At 42.1% G+C, this 18563-nt stretch overlaps 1 protein-coding gene across 10 annotated transcripts in view; it reads left to right on the top strand.

Annotated features, from left to right (window-relative positions):
- The first annotated feature begins 4030 nt into the window (after window positions 1-4030).
- MAP7D3 (MAP7 domain containing 3) overlaps window positions 4031-18563 on the top strand; it is a 45679-nt gene continuing 31146 nt past the window's right edge. For 8 of the 10 annotated variants that reach the window (XM_037407778.1, XM_037407775.1, XM_037407773.1 and 5 more), the window contains exons 1-2: window positions 4031-4166; window positions 18278-18379. In XM_037407778.1, the coding sequence (XP_037263675.1) occupies window positions 4082-4166; window positions 18278-18379 (187 nt within the window). In that variant the 5' untranslated portion in view covers window positions 4031-4081. The remainder of the gene's footprint in view (window positions 4167-18277; window positions 18380-18563) is intronic. The other 2 variants (XM_037407782.1, XM_037407779.1) reach the window with 1 other exon arrangement.

The following is an 18563-nucleotide window of genomic DNA, read 5'->3' as shown; positions in this document are numbered from 1 at the left end:
CCTTGTCTTTCTGCAATTAATTATTCCTGTCTAAATGTTTTATCTTGCATCAGTCCCTATTTATCCTCATTTCTCCTGGACTATATTGCCAGCTTTCAAAATAATTGTGAATTCTAAGCTTGCTCTCTAACATATTAACAGTGCATACAAATGTTATAGAAATGCTTTCCGTTCCATCATCCAGGTAACTAATAAACATACTGGACCAAGGACAAACTAAAGGCTTGATTCTGTATCTCCTGTATTAAGCAATACTGCCTGATAATTTTACATCTAAGGAGTTATTCACCCAGATAAATAGAAGTCAGCTTGAGACAGGACTGAGAAATGAGGTATAGATATATTAGTAACACAGACTGTTGCAGGTACTTGTCCCAGCAGGAGAGTAATAAAAAAGAATGTGCAGTTAAAGCCCATTTGGAAAAAAGATTGGACGGCTACAGTAATTTTCATGCCACCAATTTTCTTTCCATCGGCCCTGGCAGTTACATTCACCACAGGAAACCCACTATAACCTGTCACAATACGTGCCTTACACTTTTGGATTTAAAACATTTTGAAATACTTTTTCACCATTTTTCAAGATCCTATGGACGGATATATATATATACACACACACAGAGATACATCTAATTTCCTTGGTTTAGCTCTTATTCAGCGAGACACTGACATAAACAAAGTTGAATACACATGAACATTTCACCATTAGATACTTCAATGATCAAAGCTATAAGGATCTGTAGGCTCACAGAAAATCTGGGGGCTGTTTTTCTGAACTAGAATATAAAAATTGTTATACCAGATTTCAGACTAAATCCAGTCAAGCACAACATCTAATATTGTGTAACACTGGATACTTTAGGAAACAGAGTAAGAAATAGATTAATGGGTGGGTGCTTCTTCCTTGACATCCCATCCTCCCCCGATCTACCAATGACTTAACTATTTTCCTAACTAGCTGCTTTTTTTTTTTTTTTTTTTTGCATGTGCAAGCTTCTACTTGACTAATTTCATCTACTATTAATTTTAACTAATTTCAGTATTTGTTAAACTGAAATGGATAGTATAAAACCCCTGGAATCTCAAATTGCATGCAGTGCCAGGGCTCTATTGATTTTCATCTCGTAACGCAAATATGCAGCCATCAGTGATTTGGCCTGAAACAATTTTGAAAGATTTGTCAGAAACTATCACATGAAAACTAAAACGACAGAAGAAATGACTGTAAACTTAAATTATTCAGTTTTCCACAGGGACAGTGGAAAAAAGGACAGTCTTTAGAGGATTAGAATAAATTGGCTACTGCAATCAAATCTGCAAATGCTGCAGAATTGATTGGAAGTGCTGCTGAAGCCACGCAAGGTCAAAATTTTAATGAAGTTCCACTAAAAATGCATAAGCAGTAATTGCATGACTGAACTGGAAATCCGAGAAACAAGGTTAAACAGGAAATAAGATGGAAGTTACAGTTACAATTGCTGCTGCATTAGCTCAAACATTCCTAAATGGCTCATCATAGAAAAAGATAACACATTTCCACATTGGGACAGATTTTCTCAGCTCAGTTCCTGTGTGTCTAAAGATAAAAGATATGTATATGAAGGAGTATGTATATGTATGGAGAGCAGAATGGGACAATGCTCCACTTCTACCTCAAGAGTCCTTTTATCTCTCATGAATTTGTATGTGCTTGGCCTTTTTATTTTAAGTTTACAGCTTCCACTGTCCCACCATAAATATCCTGAGTGTGCAACACTAGGTTTATTTCCCTTCCTGTAATTTATACCTTCTGCACTGAAGCTTTGCATGTGCAGAATATCAGACACGGTAAATTGCAAGCACTGAGGCCACTTGTATATGTGTCTGTCGAAAGAACAGAAAATACCATTTCATTCGAAAATTAATTTTAGCTGCCCATTCCGTTTGTGAGTGTTGCCTTCAGTAGAGCGATTGCTCCTGTGCCAATTGTCTCATTTCTCTCAAAGGAACAAAAAAATGGATAAATAGACATTGACTCCTTTTATTGCACAGTGTGTTAAGGAAAATCTGTAAGCTAAGGAAAATATTTGTAACCTAATGAAAATTCAGAGGCACCCCAAAACATTCATGAGAATTTTACTTTTGCAGATTCAGAAAAGTACAGCCTTGTAACTACACATTACTTATAGAGCTTGCAAAAACATAAAAATTACATTCTATTAGGCAGTTTGACCATTTTTTTTGTACCACACCTATTGTACATTATGCTGTAGAGAATCAATATAAACCATTTTGGTGATATTTTCTGATAGCTGTTGATGAAAAGAAGATGGAAAAAGACCTGGATATGGAACAAGGAGTCAAGAAAACAGGGCTGGTTTTTTTTGCTGTGCTGCTTTGTTCATGACATAACTAGAGACTTTGATTTCAGTGACTCAGTTTTCTCATCTGTAAAATGAGGATGACATCTGAGTGTCTCCCGGTGGAATGGTGACATTTAATTTCAGCATGTGTATAAAGGACATTGAAATTGCTGCATGACAAGGTATTATTACTACATATTATAAACACAAACTTGGGAAATTTGGCACCGCATGTTTCGGGTTTTTTCACCCTTTAGCTGCCCTTTTGTTTTAAATAATAATAATTGGCATTCTATTAACACTGAGAGGAAACAACAGAAAAAGGATTCTCTGTACACACATGCGAAAGTGGGGAAAGCCAATATAACAAACAAGAAACAAAGAACAGGGCAAGTCTGTGGTCTGTTATATTCAAGTTAAAATGGAGTCTTGCTCCGAGTTCTTGTAAAGTTCCTTTTTACTCTTTTGAAACACGACATGATCTTACTGCTACTTTTTTCTGGATTCTTCCCATTCATGGGATAAATCTTTGGCCTGCTGACAGGTAAACTTTCCATTTATGATTCAGATGGAGTTTTCTGCACAAGGTCCAGCCTACTCTTTAATACGGCCACAGATGCTGTTTTAGCCTCACTCTTCCCAAAGCATAAACCCAGAGGCAAAACGAGAAGAGGCTATTCCAGAATTCATTGATAACCAACTAGACAGCTGACAGATTCAAGTTAACATAGAACAGTATCTGGGAATTCATTCGATGGGGTTTCAGTAAGTTTTTTCCTGACTGGCTGGACCACTTCACCCTTAACCACACTCTTCTTTTGGGAACGCGTACACCAACAGGGGTACTTGAAACACGGGCCTCAGCTCCCAGCCCTGTGGCAAGCCAGCCAGCGCTCCGTTACGCAGGCGTGCAATTCAACTCGTGGATCTGTCTGCTGCTTTCCTGTGAACTGGTGAACCTAAATTTCCACAGGACTGATAAACAGAGAATGGGCTTTACCTTTAGCCCCCGGGCTGCTCAAGCTAGCAGGCTGTCTGCAGCACCCAGCCGCATCGGCAGCTCCAGCCCGTGCGAGCGCTGCCTGCGTTCTACCGCTTCAGGCCAATGCGGCGTTCTCTGCAGCAGGGAACTCTGCCGACACACTCTCATCCTCTCCAGGTGAGACGAAATTTTGGGTCAGCATCTGGAAACATAGCCCGCTTTCCCCTCTGCTTCAGCCTCTTTGCTGGAAGGTGAGTTTACAGGCAGATCGTTTGTAATGGCAGGGCAGTGCGGGCAGCTGGCCCAGAGGTGTCCCTCTGATTGCTCCCGATCCGGAGGCCATTCCTCACCATTCACGGTGGGATAAATCTGCAGCTGTGGGGCCATAAATGCCCCGCGGGCCGGTTACTGAGCTGGCCCTGCCGGCCCGGTGCGCAGGCCGCGGCCTGGGGTGCTGCCCCCCCCTCAGGGCCGGGCCCATGGGCCCACTCCCGTGGAGCGCCGGTTCCTAAGGGCCTCGACGCCGCTTCCCGCGGCCGCCGCCACCTGCCGCCCCAGGCGGGACCCCTGCGGGGCGGGCCGAGGGGCAGCACCGCAGCTCGGTACGCCCCGGCGCGGCCCCCAAAGCCCCGCCCGGCCCGGCCCGGCCCGGCCCGGCCCTGCCCCGCGGCGGCGCTGGCGGGCGGTGCGGAGCCTGCGCACTGCGCTCCCGCGTCCCCTTCTGCCCGGCCGCCAGTCGCGCGTCCCGGCGCTGAAGATGGCGGAGGGCGGCGGCGGCGCGGCCCCCCCCTCCTGCTCTTCCTCCTCCTCCTCCTCCTTGAAGGGGCTGCGGGAGCAGATGGGTGAGAGCGGGCAGCGCGGCCCCGGGAGGGGACGGAAAGGTGGTGGGGGAGGGGCGTCTGTCCCGGCGGGGGCCGTCTGGGGACCCCCGTGATGTGGTGGCCCAAGGGCACGGCCCGCCGCTGGGGCCGGGTCGTGTGTGTCCCCCCCCCCCGGTGGCCTTCAGCCCCGCAGTAGCCCGGCCCCTCCCCGGGCGCGGGGCAGCGGCAGCGGGGCGGCGCAGGCCGGCGGGCTTTGTGTCCGGCTGGCGGCGGGCTGAGGAGCGGCTGCCCCCGCGCCGCCCGGCCCCGGCCCCGCTCCCCGGGGCTGTGAGGCGGCCGAGCGCCCCCGCCCCCCCCCGGGCGGTAACTGCTGACTTGGGACCTCCGGCAGCTTGTGGCAGCAGCGGGGCGGGATGCGGCACCGCTCCGTGACACCGAGCGGCCGGGTTTCACTCGTTTCTTGACGGTCTCAACTTGTCGGTTCCTCCGGTGGCTCCTGGCGGCTGCTGCCGGTGCCTTGTCCCGGCGATGTGGCCGGTGGCTGCTCTGATTCCCAAGTCGGGGACGCTCTGCGGCATTGATTCCTAATCAGAGATCAGATAATGCCTCAGTCATTTTAATTACTTGGGGTTTTTTTTTAAATCTTTTTTTTTTTTTTTTTGCCTTTCATTTTTGAACCGGTGTTTTAAGGCTAAAGAAATTCTGCGTTGGTTTTGGCCTTGGGTGTGTTTGTGTGCCTAGTTATAGTTAAGATTCTTAATATCGTACCCTAAAATGAGTATTGTGCATGCATGATGTATGTTCCAAGCATACTTCCATGGCACATCTCCACATCAGCTTTGTGGGTGAGCCATTAGAAAAGGTAAACATTTTCTTATCCCAGACAAAAAATAAATAAGGGAAGGAGAATTGTGGTTTGATCTAAACTAACTAACTTGGACCGAGTACAAAAACTACTCACTTGATTGTTTTCAATGTACCTGGGTAATTAAATAAAGAAGAGTACTGGCAAAAAGTCCTGGATGCACAACTTTCATCTGGCAGTCTTTCTCCTGCAGTGTGCTCTGTGTCAGAAATATTACTTAATTACTTTTTATTTCTCTTTCAAAATTAAGGCAACTTAGCGCTCCAGAAGGATAACAATCAGCCAAAAGATAGTGCTTTTCATCTGCACAGACCACATCTATTTGATCCTTATCCTTCCTGCTGGAATTGCCGAATTTTCTTTTGAGTATTGGATGCACTTACGCTGTGGCTCCAAAGTTTTTTCTAAAGAGGGGCACCCACATTTGCTGACAGCTGTCATGACCTAGATTTAGTCCCAGAACCAGAGGTGAAATCTTCCTTGAACCGGGCAGCTCCATCTCCCTTTAGATGTGCACATGTTCTAATATGCATGTCATGTTAAAAAAAAAAAAAAAACAAACAAAAACCAAAACAAAATACACCAACCAAACACTCAAAAAAAAAAAAACAAACCCAACTAGATCCTAGAAAGGCTAGACCATGAATTTTTTTGCCTGAGGGGTTAGAAGTCACTGAACCAGAATCTAAACTTCAGTTTACATAGAATGCATTTCTAGCAGTTACATGCTGGAAGATGAACTCACTGCTAATGTGGATTGAAGCAATGCTGCCTGTGAGTGTTGGGGCCACTGCAGTTCTGCTCCTGACTTCTTGTCAGTAGCACTCCCACGCTCTCTGGGGAAAGCAAATGATGTTTAGAAACCATCCTTGCAATCCGGTGGTCAGCAGTGGAATTTGCAAGATAATTGCTGCTGCATTTGCTGCTTTTGGAGAAGTTGTGAGCAGCAGCAATCGAGCCTGATACTGCAGCTGCTTGGAGAACAATGTAGAAAAAAAAAAAAAAAAAAAGCAGGAAGAAACTGCACCCCCATGCTACCGTTTGGCAGCTTTGGAGAGGGACATAACTTTCTGCCTTTCTGAGCTCAGTTGGCTGCGTGGAGAGCTGCTCAGTTCCAAAATGCCTGCTAACTAGAATGCTCGCACCCAGTTTCTGCTGGTCTGTGGGCAGTTACGCCCTTCACAGTCTTAATCAATCTGGAGAACAAACATCTGTACAGTACAAAATACGGTGCCGTGCACCTTCAGGCATTTATCAGTGAACTTCTGGTTGAGAATTTCCTGTTTAAGGGCAGTAAATATGAATGAGCAGTGTCTTGCTGAGAAGACACGGCTCTTTCTAGTAGTTTGACTAGGAGCTGTATGTATACCTTCTGTATAGTTACCTTTTGCATAGGTTTCTGTGTGGGTCCTTATTACAGGACGCTGCTGGGTTCCTGTTCTCTGCCTCTGCTCTCTATTACCGGCCTCTTGATACTGGTGTGATCTGTGGCTGATTGGTGCTTGTTAATTATTTTAGGCCTTGAAAGTGTAGAATCTTACAGTGCCACTTCTGTACCATTGTGGTAAGTTTAAAGAGAACATTTTTCTTGCCAATTCAAGCTAGCATTGAGGCAAGGAAAAGGTGTTTCTCTTTCTTTGCGTATCAACTGTAATTAAGACTCTGCAGGCCAAATCATGCCTGCTGTTGAGTTCTGCAATTCCTTTGCAATAATTTTCTGCCCTTACACACTTGTCCTATCTTATTTCCCTTAGGTGCACTACAAAAAGCAGATTTTGCTACTACAACTAGAAGCTAGTTAATGTTTCTGTCAATGATGCATGAACATAACATCAGAAATTAATTGTGACTTGTACACTGTGAAACAGCAGTGCATAAATAGCAGTTGCTTACTCCGTTCTTGTGATCCGTGCTTGCTGCTGTCATCCTTCAGGGATGAAGAGGAATTTTTGCTCCTATTCTAATACCATAAGCACTGCTGAGCTTGTTAAGGTTTGAGAAGAGTGGAATAGTCAGTTACTTGTGGTTTACCCAGTAAGTGAGGTTTTTCTTGAGTCGTATGAATAATCAGAATAAAAATACATATAATTCAAGCAGCTGTAGCCTACATTTATTGTTTTATCTTCATTTTGACTGAAATACTAGAATCTCCTATCCTGTCTTGTAGTATCAGTGGTAGAGAATGTGTATTTGCTTTTGCCGGAGCTCAGCTGCACTGTTGCTAGGATTTTCCCCTAGTGTATTGAATCACTGTTCTGAAGGTTGTTCGAAACAGTACATTAAAATGCTAGATGTATACTTTCCCTTCCAAGACCTACACGATCTTTTGGGAAACCTGTCTCGGGACATGTGAAAAAAATAAAGTGCCTTTTCAAGAAATCTAGCTGCAGGCATAATTCCCATGACCTGCATGGCCAAGCCCAGTTTGGTCAGAAGTTGTCTAATAAAATAACAACTTCATTCTGCCTAATCAGTTGTTTCTCTCTGTATAAGTGACACTGACTTTTCCATCTTGCCTGGAGCACAGTTCCTAGTAACTTCTTTACCAATGTATATACACAGAATTGCAATGAAAATAAGCATCTAATATCTAATAATGAAGCATCGTTGCTCAAGCAAGTAGTCAGGAGCATGTGCCGATTTGTCTGGTCCCTAGGTAATAGTTATAAAACGTAACTTAAGTACACAAGTTTGTACCAACACCTATGGAAGTACTAGAGAGTGCCATGGCAGAGTCTCACCGCAGAAGATAGCGAGTGCTGTCTAGAGAAAATAATTAGTGATTCAGAAGTGTGCATCTATCAGCTGATGAATTGACCTCTGCGTCAGAGCTGCCTGCTGGAAGAGAAAGCATTTACTTTTGCATTTGCCTCTTGAAAACTTGGGGTTTACAGAGTGTTCGTGAGTAGAGGTGGGCTTCAAAACTTGTCTGGGAAGCTGCAAGACCAGGAGACTATTCCTTTGCCAGGTTTCTGATAGCATGCGTGTGCTACAGTAAAAGCATCTTGAGCATTCAGTTGTCCGTCTTGGTGGTTTTTGTACATATGACTCGTACATATTCCATCTGTGGAGCAAAGGTGGCCCAGTGACTGGGGCATTCACCTGGCATTCATGAGGTCTGGCTTCAGTTTCTTGTTTTGTCAGACTCCTAGTAACTTTGGCGAAGGTCTTTAAGATTTTTCTTTTTTCCCTGCATGGAAGTAGTACTATACCGCTTTACAGAGAGAGTGCAAGGTGATAAATGCAAAGAACTGCACAGAAATTGGATTTCACGTAGATCCCAGTGGCGAGAGAGAACATTCCCAAGTCAGGCTGAGAACTTAATTTAATTGTAATGGCTATGAGCCTTAATTTCATTTTCTTCTTGTTCACGGAAATGCAATAGCACAGAGTAGGGGTAATTTCATGCTGATTCATAAAGATGTATGCTATGTATTAGGTGCTTAACATTTTGAAGATTGCTTCCAGTTGTAAGTGGTTTATAAAAAAGGTTTTATTCTAAGTTTAAATTCTTGAGTTTTCTCCAAGTGCATTCAAAAAAAAAAATCCTCCTTGCTCTAAAGCAAAAAAAAAAAAAAAAGGTGCATATACAGCATATTTTTTTACTTTCTTATACAGAATGTTCCATTCTCTACATATGTCTTCATGTGTCAAAATTATAAAAGATAAATTTGGATTCCATGCTTCAGTTCAGATGGAAGCATTAAACAAATAATGATTTGCAAGGATCTTAACTCTAGTGGTGTGAGCACAGAGATGCTGTGGCTTGTACTATCCCTAACTGTGTGTAGCCTTAAAATGTGACTAGAATTTTAAGGACTGCTGCTTCTTGTGTTTTTCAAAAAGAAATCAGGAATATTTAAAGTACTGATAGGCTATTGTTAATTTTTAGCTCTTAAAAGTGGTAAGAGGGTTAAGAAAAGCAGCATTGTGTTACTGTGAGACAAACGGAAGAAATACTCTGATTAGTCCTAATTGTAGGGGTGTCAAATGCTGTCGTCTTTAAACTTGATTAAATAATTGGAGATGCTTGCAGTCCTATTGTAAAAGGATACCCTGAAAAATAAAATTCTGAGCGTGCAACTCCAGTGACTTCTGTGGATATGATTGATCAAATGACTGGTCATATTTTAAAAACAGACTGGGGACTTCAAATTCCTGGTCTGCCACAAATAAATTAGCATCGTTTAGCTTCCAATTACGCAGCTTGCAACCAGGTACTTCTTAGTGGATGATATGCTTTGGATGTGTTTGCATGTGCCTGTCCAATAATTAAAACTGTTTTAGATGCTGGCGATTAACTTGTTTGGAGTATGGGATTCATGGAATAAAAATCCAATGTTGCTCAAACTGTTTTCGTTTGAAAGAGAAGCCTCAGCTGCCCGGCATAATGCCTCAGCCACCCACCCTATATGCCTGTGGTGTTCACAGTGTACATAAATGGACACGAGCATTTGCTTTTAAGGAAGGATGGCCTAGTTGCTTGACATTTGTTTTCTTCTAAATTATTTTTATTTTCCAGTCAGTTTGGAACTTCTGCTTTCTAGGTGAAGGATCTGCAGCTGAAGTTGCCTTTGAAGAAGACAGTTACCGCTGTGCTCAGAATACCTCTGTCCTTCCTCATGGTGTTTTTGCCTTCATAATGCCCAGGGAACTTTTAAAATACTGTTTTATAAGTACTTAATTGGCTCTTAATTTACAGACACCCTCCGCTGCTTAAATGCACTGACCTGAATCTTGGGAGGGAGCAAAGATACTGTAGTGGCGTGTGAATTGCCTTCTCTGAGCAAGTGGTTTAAAGCTTCCAAGTGTTAAAATTCCTCTCCCAAGTCTGAGAGGGATTGTCTACAAGAATATAGAAACCCTGTAGAGATCTTTATACTCAAAGAATATAATTCTATAGAACACATTGGTTCATTTGAAAGTTTTATCCTCTGCTTAGTTTTGCCAAGATAATTTCTTAAAGAAGCATGTTTTTGCAGCACAGTATTGATCAATGATACGTAAGTTGCATTCTGGACATTCAAAACCAAGGTCAGTCATCTCCAGAGCAGATCAGTGAGTATCACCTTACTTTCAGATTTCTCTGAAAGACTTTCTGCCACTGGGTAATGAATTAAGCAAAAACATAGTTTCTTTATTGGTCTCATTTGCCCTTTTATCCTGCTTGGTTTTTTTTTTTTACACCCGTTTGTCATTTTTCATTTAGCCATTCTTTAAGCTCTTTGGGGCAGGAACTGATTACTTTCCACTTGCAGTGGGATGCCTCAGAGCTTCTATTATTTTAAATAGTTAAGCATACAATTTTAAGAAAACTTGTAGTTTAATTCCTTTTACTTTTTATACCACTGTGTTCTGCTTTAGATGGTGGTTTGCTGCATTAAACGCCCTGTGGACCTGTCAGTGTCTTAGAGCACTGTTCTGGAGTGATTTGATTTGAATCTGGAGGCTGGTCTCTGAGGGTAAATGCCAGCACAGTCATGCTGCTTCTGAAGCAGAAAGAGTGAATGGGCTCTGAAGTTGCATCAAGTGTAAAAGGCAAAAGCAGTAGTTTTCACTGCTATCATGTAAAGGAGCTATTATCCTTCCATCTGAAGAAAGCTCAAAATGGTGTTTTCACAGGGTTTGTCTCAAGTTTGTTGTGACTTGCAGTGCTAGGCAGTGTTCTTCACTGGCATTGTTTGGGCTGGGTGTATTAAACAATAGCCAGCCTGCAAACGAGAGGACAAAAGCATTTACACAAGAGCATGCTTGGAGCAAGCAAAAGAAACCAAACTGCTCAGAAGGGGGAAAGGAGCGGATAGAAGTTAGCTGATTTCCAGCATTGGGGATAGTACAATATAAAAGAAAGAAATAATGCAACGTGGAACACAGGTGTGAAAGAGGAGAACAGAGTAAAAGTTTATTTTGAAGTTGCTTTTTGCAGTGGCTATGCAGGAGTGTGACCAGCAGTCAGTTTAAGGCAGCCTCCAGAGCTGGAGGAGTAAAGCAGAGAGCACTGATTTCGGTCTGTCCAGCTTTTGCCAGCACTTCAGCTAGAAAAATCATAGGAACTAAACTGCTCCCAGCAGGTAGAAGTGGGACTGCTCTGACATCGGTTAAGCCATTCCAGTGTGAGGGACAAAACATGCACTCCTGAGGCATCGGATTAAAGAAAATTATCTGTGCAGCAGAGTAGTACTCTGTGTTTAAAACTCCGCCACTTTACCTTTTTGGTCCTTCTGTAGCTCTTAAACTAGCATCTGGTTCTGTCAGGTTTATAGTGTTTAATCTGTATACACCTATATATAAGTATTTAACTTAAGTCACATAACTGCTAAATTTCACAATGAATCCACGTGAAATTATGTAAGGGCATATAAACTGCTTTTATTTTAGTCCAGTGTATTAGGATACTTTGGAATTTCTGCTATGCAGAAACAGGTAAATTACTGATTTCTGTTACACTTGGGAAGGTTCACAAGGGACTTTTAGTCATAGTTTATTGCATCAGCATTGCAGTCAGCATCCAATCTGTCTTTTAAAAAAATCGCTCAAGGTGGATGAAAGCAATTTCTGTTTTGCAGTTGGTGAGAAGAGTTTATAGTTGCCAACCCGCAGGAACTGTGCAGAAACATTCTCTTTACATCTAAAATGCAGCTTTAATGTATTCTGGTGGAGAATTTTACAGATTACACATACCTTAGTTCCTTGCTCTTTCACTGAGAAACACGAGTGCACCAACCTTTCCAAAGCTGGCTTCCCTGTGGCTGTGTCTTACTAAGACTGTGCCTCTAGACAGCAAAGACAAGACAGCAGTGAATGGCTGTTTGCTAAAGAACGTGAATGGGACTGTAAAGCTTGTATATCCTTTATGCAGGAAGCATCAGCTCTGAAGAGAGGTCATTGTGCGGGTGAGCTTGGTAAGCACGATGCAATAAACAGATTAATAACTAATGCCAGGTAGAACAGGGAAGCAATCTGAGTTGCAGAGCTGGGAATGTGTGAATTGGAGAAGTGTCATCTTTGGAGGGCCTTTTTGTACAAATAGTGTTAGCATTATCAAAAGACATGTGAAAGATTGTGTTCTTTTAAAGAAAAGGGTGACAAGTGGGTCATGCAGAATGAAAAACCTTTTCACGTTTCTTTGGTAAGGTAAGGAAGAACCATGGGGAAGAAGAGAGTGGCAAAGGGGAAAGTGAAGGCAACAGAAAGCCAGTAAGTTGGTGAGAGTAGAGAGTCCGCTCTGGTTCATTTCTTTTTTTCAAGTGGTGAATAACATACCTTACTAATAAAGAACCCCAAATTGTGAAGCTGAGTGTTTCCAGAGAAAGGGGTGGATTTAGCTTGTCAGCCCTGTGTACAGAGTACAGGCAGTGCTTCTTACCCACGTTACGATGGCTTCTGCAAGAGTTAGTGGCATCTTTTTCCTCTTCAAGCATTGTGCTGGCAGTTGCTTTTCCCATTAAGTAGAGAAACGTAAGTCTTGGCTGAGCAATGTGAGTAAGGTTAAAATAAGAGAATACAAGTGACAGCAGTAATCAGTAAGACTCCATAGGAGATACGTTCACAGTATGTATCGCTAGCGTTTGGACTAAGGGTGGTACTCGTCTGATATGGCTGTTGGACAACGTTACAGCATCTCTGACTGTAGAAAGTTTTAGAGGCGACTGCCAATTTTTGTAAGGACAAACTTTGATTCCTTGGTCTGTGTCAGTATTATATGCAAGTTTGGCTTAGCTTATGTGCTTCCCCTAGGGAAAAGTGTACAGGGATCAACCCACAAATTAACTAGCAGCCTTCTCTGATTGTGATCAAGGCTGAATGAATACAGTAACATGTCTTTGAGATTGCTTCAGCTGTATCTTTGTAGGTTTCCTTTTAAGAAATAAGTAGTGTTTTGTTAATTATGTGTATAATTTTTTGTAATGTTTCCAGCTCTTAATCTGAGTGTGGATGCTTAAGGATAAGTAAAAACATATTCTTGCAAGTATGTCTCAAATACTTACTTGTGGAGCTGCTAACTCATAGACTACAAAGGAATGCTTCTGTCAAGTGTTTTCCAGTGGGATCGATACTTGTGATGAACTGAAGAAATCATCCTAAACTGCCTTGAACATTGGGAAGAAAACCATGTTATTGTACAGAATTAACTGCAGAAATGGGCTTAAGGGGAGGAAAGCATATAAAGGTAAGAAAATAGGTATCCCGTGCAGGGAATAAGTATAAAACAGAAGTCTGGAATAAGGATAAGACAACAGGAAGTCTTATGGCCTGCTGAAGCTGAGAGACAGCGTGCATTGCTTTCTGGAGATCCGTGTGCTTCCCATCTGGTGACTGCCCAGACAAAACAGGAGAACCATCTGCCTTCCAGCTGGTCCGTCAGAAGGTGCCTACTGGGAGGCTCATGTGTTGCTTGTGGAGCCTGTCAGTCCTTGCAGCCCAAAGATGGGACATCAGGATCACTGGGGGAAGACAGGGAAAAGAGGAATGCACGCAGAGAGGGCTTTTCTGTTCATCATTAGGAACTTTGTTTTGTCTACCAGTTTTTGTGAGGGTGCATCCTTCTTCTGATGTCCTTTGAACAAGGAGTAATGGTGTAAAACCAATACCCAATTTTAAAACATCTAACGTATGATCTTGCATCTGTTGGTCTTAATTAATGAGTGGAAATCAGCTTAAAAGACAGTGTGCAGAAATCTCAAATTTGAGTGCTGACTTCCCTTGACTTTCCTGAAAGCGGGTACAAAAATTATTGAAAGAAAAAGGATCTGAACAGTGTTACTTAAAAGGATTACTGTCTGCTAGAGAAACAGTAGCTGTTTGTAGTGGAGCAAGATTAAAATGGTATCTTGCAGATTTGACCTGGTTTGCTATAGAATCAGTTGTTTTTCTGTGAAGTTCACTTTTAGTTTATGGATTGCTTGTTGGCTTCTTGTTACCTGCTTTAAGCATTTATGAAAACACTTTGATTCATAACAATGCTTAACATTCAGGAGACCTCCTAACTTTTGTTTCAAAGGCTTGGTCTGGGATTTGTTTGTTTGTTTGCTTTGCATAATGAGTCATTAAATCTGAAGAACCAGAAGGATTGCTGTGAAAGTTGGCACATTCTGATCTCCCACCCGGGAAGGGAAGAGTGAGCAGGGCAGCATCTGACTGGGTCTCGGGTACCAGGAGAGGATGGAAGCCCTAAACCTCGCTAGGTAAAGGGATGGAGCTGGTTCACTCCCTAATGAGGTTTACTAAGAACAGCAACTGTATGAGTCCTTGGATAGTCTGGGCAGGGGCCAAGGGTATTAACTCGGTGCAAGGATTGAAATAGAAATCAAGTTTTATTTTTAGCAGCAGTCTCTTCAGGGCATATTGGAAACCTGATCGGTGAAGGGAAGTACCGTCATGCTCAGTACAAGGGAGGCACCTCTGTACCTGCGCCGTTAGCGTGATCGTGAGCTGGAAGGTGAAGTTGGGAGAGTTGCCTTTATCTGGCATGTTGCTTCCCACCTGGTGCTTGCCGTGGTTTGGTTTATCCGTGATATGCTTGGGCAGGCGCATAGTGCTAAATGGTGAGGAGGGTGCAGAAGGAGAATGGCTTCCCAAATTACCTGTCCATTTTATGTTCCAAATAGCCCTATTTTATTATGCATGAACACAGATATTATTGGCCACATGTGTCGCTTGTACTTTTACTAATTTTAGCTGAAATATTTAAGGTAGTCTACTGTAAAACAAGCACAGACATTATGCTGATCACAAATTAATAGTTGTGAAGGCCTTTAGTGACTACAGTGGGAGGGGAAGCTCAGAAATGAGAATTAATTTGCCTCTAAGAGGATTTTTTTTTTCTCCGGGAAGCGGGCTGAATGTGTCTGTGAAGACACCCCCCAGTAATGCAGCACGTGACACAGGCTGTAGTGAAATGGTTGTTAACTGGTTTCCTGTTCTTGGGTATCCTGATTAATTACAGAAGTATTAGGCTTATTTTACAGAGATAGTTAGAGTTTGTGGGAAATTCTTTTCAGTGAAGCTTTTCTCCATAGCAGACTACTACATTCGTTATGGAAGACTAGGCAAAAAAATGACAGGCGTCTGTGCCAAATAATATTTAAATGTATTAGAAATTAAGATTTCTTTTATCATACTAGGGCAAAATAAAATTGTATTTTTTTAAAGGTTGCAGGGTAGGATAGTATGCAATTAATTTTCTCTTACTGAGGTAGAATGTGGATTTTGAAAGTTACAGTTTCATACTGTAAATTTACCGTAAAATTGACAAGGGCTGTAAAACCTGTCTGTTGACCTGAGACTGGGTGAAATTGAGCTCACGCATCTTGGGGATGCATGTCATGTGATGGCTGTGTCCCTTTTAATAGCCTTTTGTTCAAATCCCCCGTTCACCTTAAATGTAATAATGGCTTTAAACTGAGAGCGGGTAGACTTAGATTAGATATTGGGAAGAAATTCTTCCCTGTGAGGGTGGTGAGGCGCTGGCGCAGGCTGCCCAGAGCAGCTGTGGATGCCCCATCCCTGGCAGGGCTCAAGGCCAGGCTGGACGGGGCTGGGGGCAACCTGGGCTGGGGGGAGGGGGCCCTGCCCATGGCGGGGGTTGGAGCTGGGTGGTCTTTAAGGTCCCTTCCAACCCAAACCATTCTATGATTCTGTGAATTTTAGCTTCCTGTTAGTTAAATGGATTGCTTTTCTGTAACACAGAAATGCATTCCTAATACCTTTAAATCTGCTACTTTCAAATTTGTAAGCATGTTGTTTCTATGCAAATAATGAAGTCTTGAAGCACTGAACATAAATATTTTTAAGTGACGTACAAAAAAAGCCCCTGATGTGTAAAATCCTTTGGCTAAGTATTTCTGGACTTTTTTCATCTCTGTGTCCTTTGCAAACTGTACTGTTTCTGTAACCCACTTTCCTGTTCTATAGAAACTCAAGTAATTTTTTGCAACTTTAATTAATTAGGATGAACTAATTGCTTTGCAGATATGACACATTTTTTAAATGAGTGCCTTCTAATCATGAACATTACTCAAGTGTTTGTTTATTTTTTTAAATGAATAAATACATAATCCCCTACATGCATTGTGACTGGTTTGTTAAGCAAGATTCTGATGATAATATTTCTGCAAGTAAAATAAGATGATTATTCTGCCAGTTTAAATTGCAGTTTGCTTCTTACTATAACTTGGTTACAGAAACTTCGATGTTTCAGCTTTGAGAGCCGAGGCAAAATTCCAGTGTTTGGTCTTAACTAAACCTGGTGTAGGCGTAGGGTGAATTTATTCTGTTGGGCTCATTTCCCAGCTGCGCTGGGATGGATTGGCTCGGTCTGCCTGTGTGCCCGCTGTCTCTCCTCCCTTGCTGATGGAGACTGAAGAAAAGATGCAGCTGGGTTTCTGTATTTGTCTTAACTTGAAATGATACCTGAAGAAGCTTATGTTCTTTCAGCCTTTGTGATCCACAGAGGTGTCGTTGGATATAAATGCGCTGGTTCTATATTCTTCCTCTTGGAAAAACTTGCAATAGACGGGTTTTCCTCAGGCTGTTTCAACATCTAATTGTGTTGAGAATACATAATTTTGTTGTTCTCCACTTCATGAATTTTTGGGCTAGATTCCCATCCACATGACATGCAGCGGTGTACAAAATCAGGTTTTTGACTGACTTTTGGTCTACATAGTGAAATTACAGTGAGCCCTTTTTTAGCTGTTCTCTTTACCAATTGGTAATCTTACCGTGTCGCGGTATATCTGGTCTCTGACTTGTTTGAAAAGAGCCTCAGAGATGTATGGGATGGAACTGAGGAAGACTTTTGTTTGGTGCTGCAATGAAAAATTAATTCAAGACATGGCAACAGCTGCGGGTGACAATTTAGACTTGCTGAATAAGTATTGTAATCGGCATTTATCACTGACATCACATGGGATTAAACACTTTGAGGTGATTGTTCTTGGGCACAGCCTTAGGGAGGGTTATTACCATGACACAACTAGTTGTCATGGCAATGCATGGAGAAGAGGGAGACTCTTCCTTCCTCCTTTGCATTCTGCACTACTCTATTAAAGGGAAGCCTGAGATCATTGGCAAAGCTGTCATCGTCTTTTTTTAAATGTAACACCAAATTCTGCTATTCGTCCTTTGCGTTATGGTTGAAATCACAGCATGTTATGCATTAATGTTATGCATTACTTCTGTGGATTGCCTTTATGTTTAAAAGAGGCGTCGACTTCTGCTTTCTTATATTTGCTTGATTGTGTGGTGTGTTCTCTTGCTTCCCCTGAAGTTGGGTGTTTCTGGAAGAACCAAGTTTATCATCCCGTATCTGTCAACCAAGGTGAGAAAAAGGTGTCACTGCTGTATAAGGACGCTCCTGTTCAAAGCTGTGCAGGAAAATGGGCTAATACTGTCTTACAGGTTGCCCTCCCTGCTTTTCCTGTAAGGCTTCACCTTCACACCCTAAAAGGTGATTAGTTAAAGTGAAAGTTGATACAGAAATAAAGAAAATCTGTGGAAAGTGATACAGTAAATTAGTTTCCTGATGACTTAATGAGTTTCGTTATTTAGTGAAATTAATATTGCTAGCATTTCGTTTCTGTATGATTAACTGGGAGCCGTAGCCCTGCCACTCACTGTGCTCACCTTGGTGAAACTCGAGTAAGGTGAATGGGTCTCTGCACAAGTGCTCAAATTACTGTTTTAGAATCCAATTTATAATTAAAATTTATTTTTGAAGATCCAGTTTTAGAAGTACATTGTAAGCATCCCTTAATGGTTTACTTTATGCAGCTAATCCACTTTCTGTTTCATGTCCTGAACTAATGAAAGGTCTTCATAAACCTTTCCTTGCTTGGGTCTCACCAGAGTATGACTCTACTGGTGCTGATCAGCTGTTACATATATGTGTTCAGCCCACAAATAGCATATGCTGGCAAAGAGTTTTTATTATTAAGTGTAAGTCAGACTCATAATTTTGCTAAATGTTGTTTTTCCTTCTTAGAAAAGTTGTTGAAGTTCTATTTGTTTGGAACTCTATGGTCCTTTACCACACATTTTAAAACATAAGGTTTTGTAACTGTTGTTTTCACAGAGAAAAGTTGTGCCAGGTTTGAAGTCTCATTCAATGAGTTTGCTTTTTTTTTCTTGCAAGTTGAGCAGTCCCAAGTTAGTTATTCAATAAAAGTATCTGCAACCTCGGATAGAATTTTATGTGTTTATTTGAAGGATTGGTTAAGTCTTGGTTGTAGAGATTTTCTTAATATGGTACCATTCTTTCTCACAGTTGCTGCAGCCCAAGCCATAGCAGAAGAAAGAAGAAGCCAAAGTGGTGTTAGCCCTATTGCAGTCCAGACCTCAATAAATATAAAGACAGCAACTAAACCAGGTATAATTATTGGTCACTGTTGTTAATGAAGTGCCAGGTTCACAAGGGAGAGTTAGTAGGGAATGAATAAAACGGCTTTTAAAAAGAAGTTTGATGGTCTTTTTTTGCAGGAAGCATCGGAGTGTAAAGCACCTGGTAGATGGTTTGTAGATTCATTGAAGGTCTGGTTTTGATGACAGACTTT

The sequence above is a fragment of the Falco rusticolus genome, chromosome 14 (genome assembly GCF_015220075.1).
Source record: "Falco rusticolus isolate bFalRus1 chromosome 14, bFalRus1.pri, whole genome shotgun sequence".
Taxonomy (NCBI): Eukaryota; Metazoa; Chordata; class Aves; order Falconiformes; family Falconidae; genus Falco; species Falco rusticolus.
Note: the sequence above shows the minus strand (reverse complement) of the source record. Positions and strands in the feature narration are given on the sequence as shown.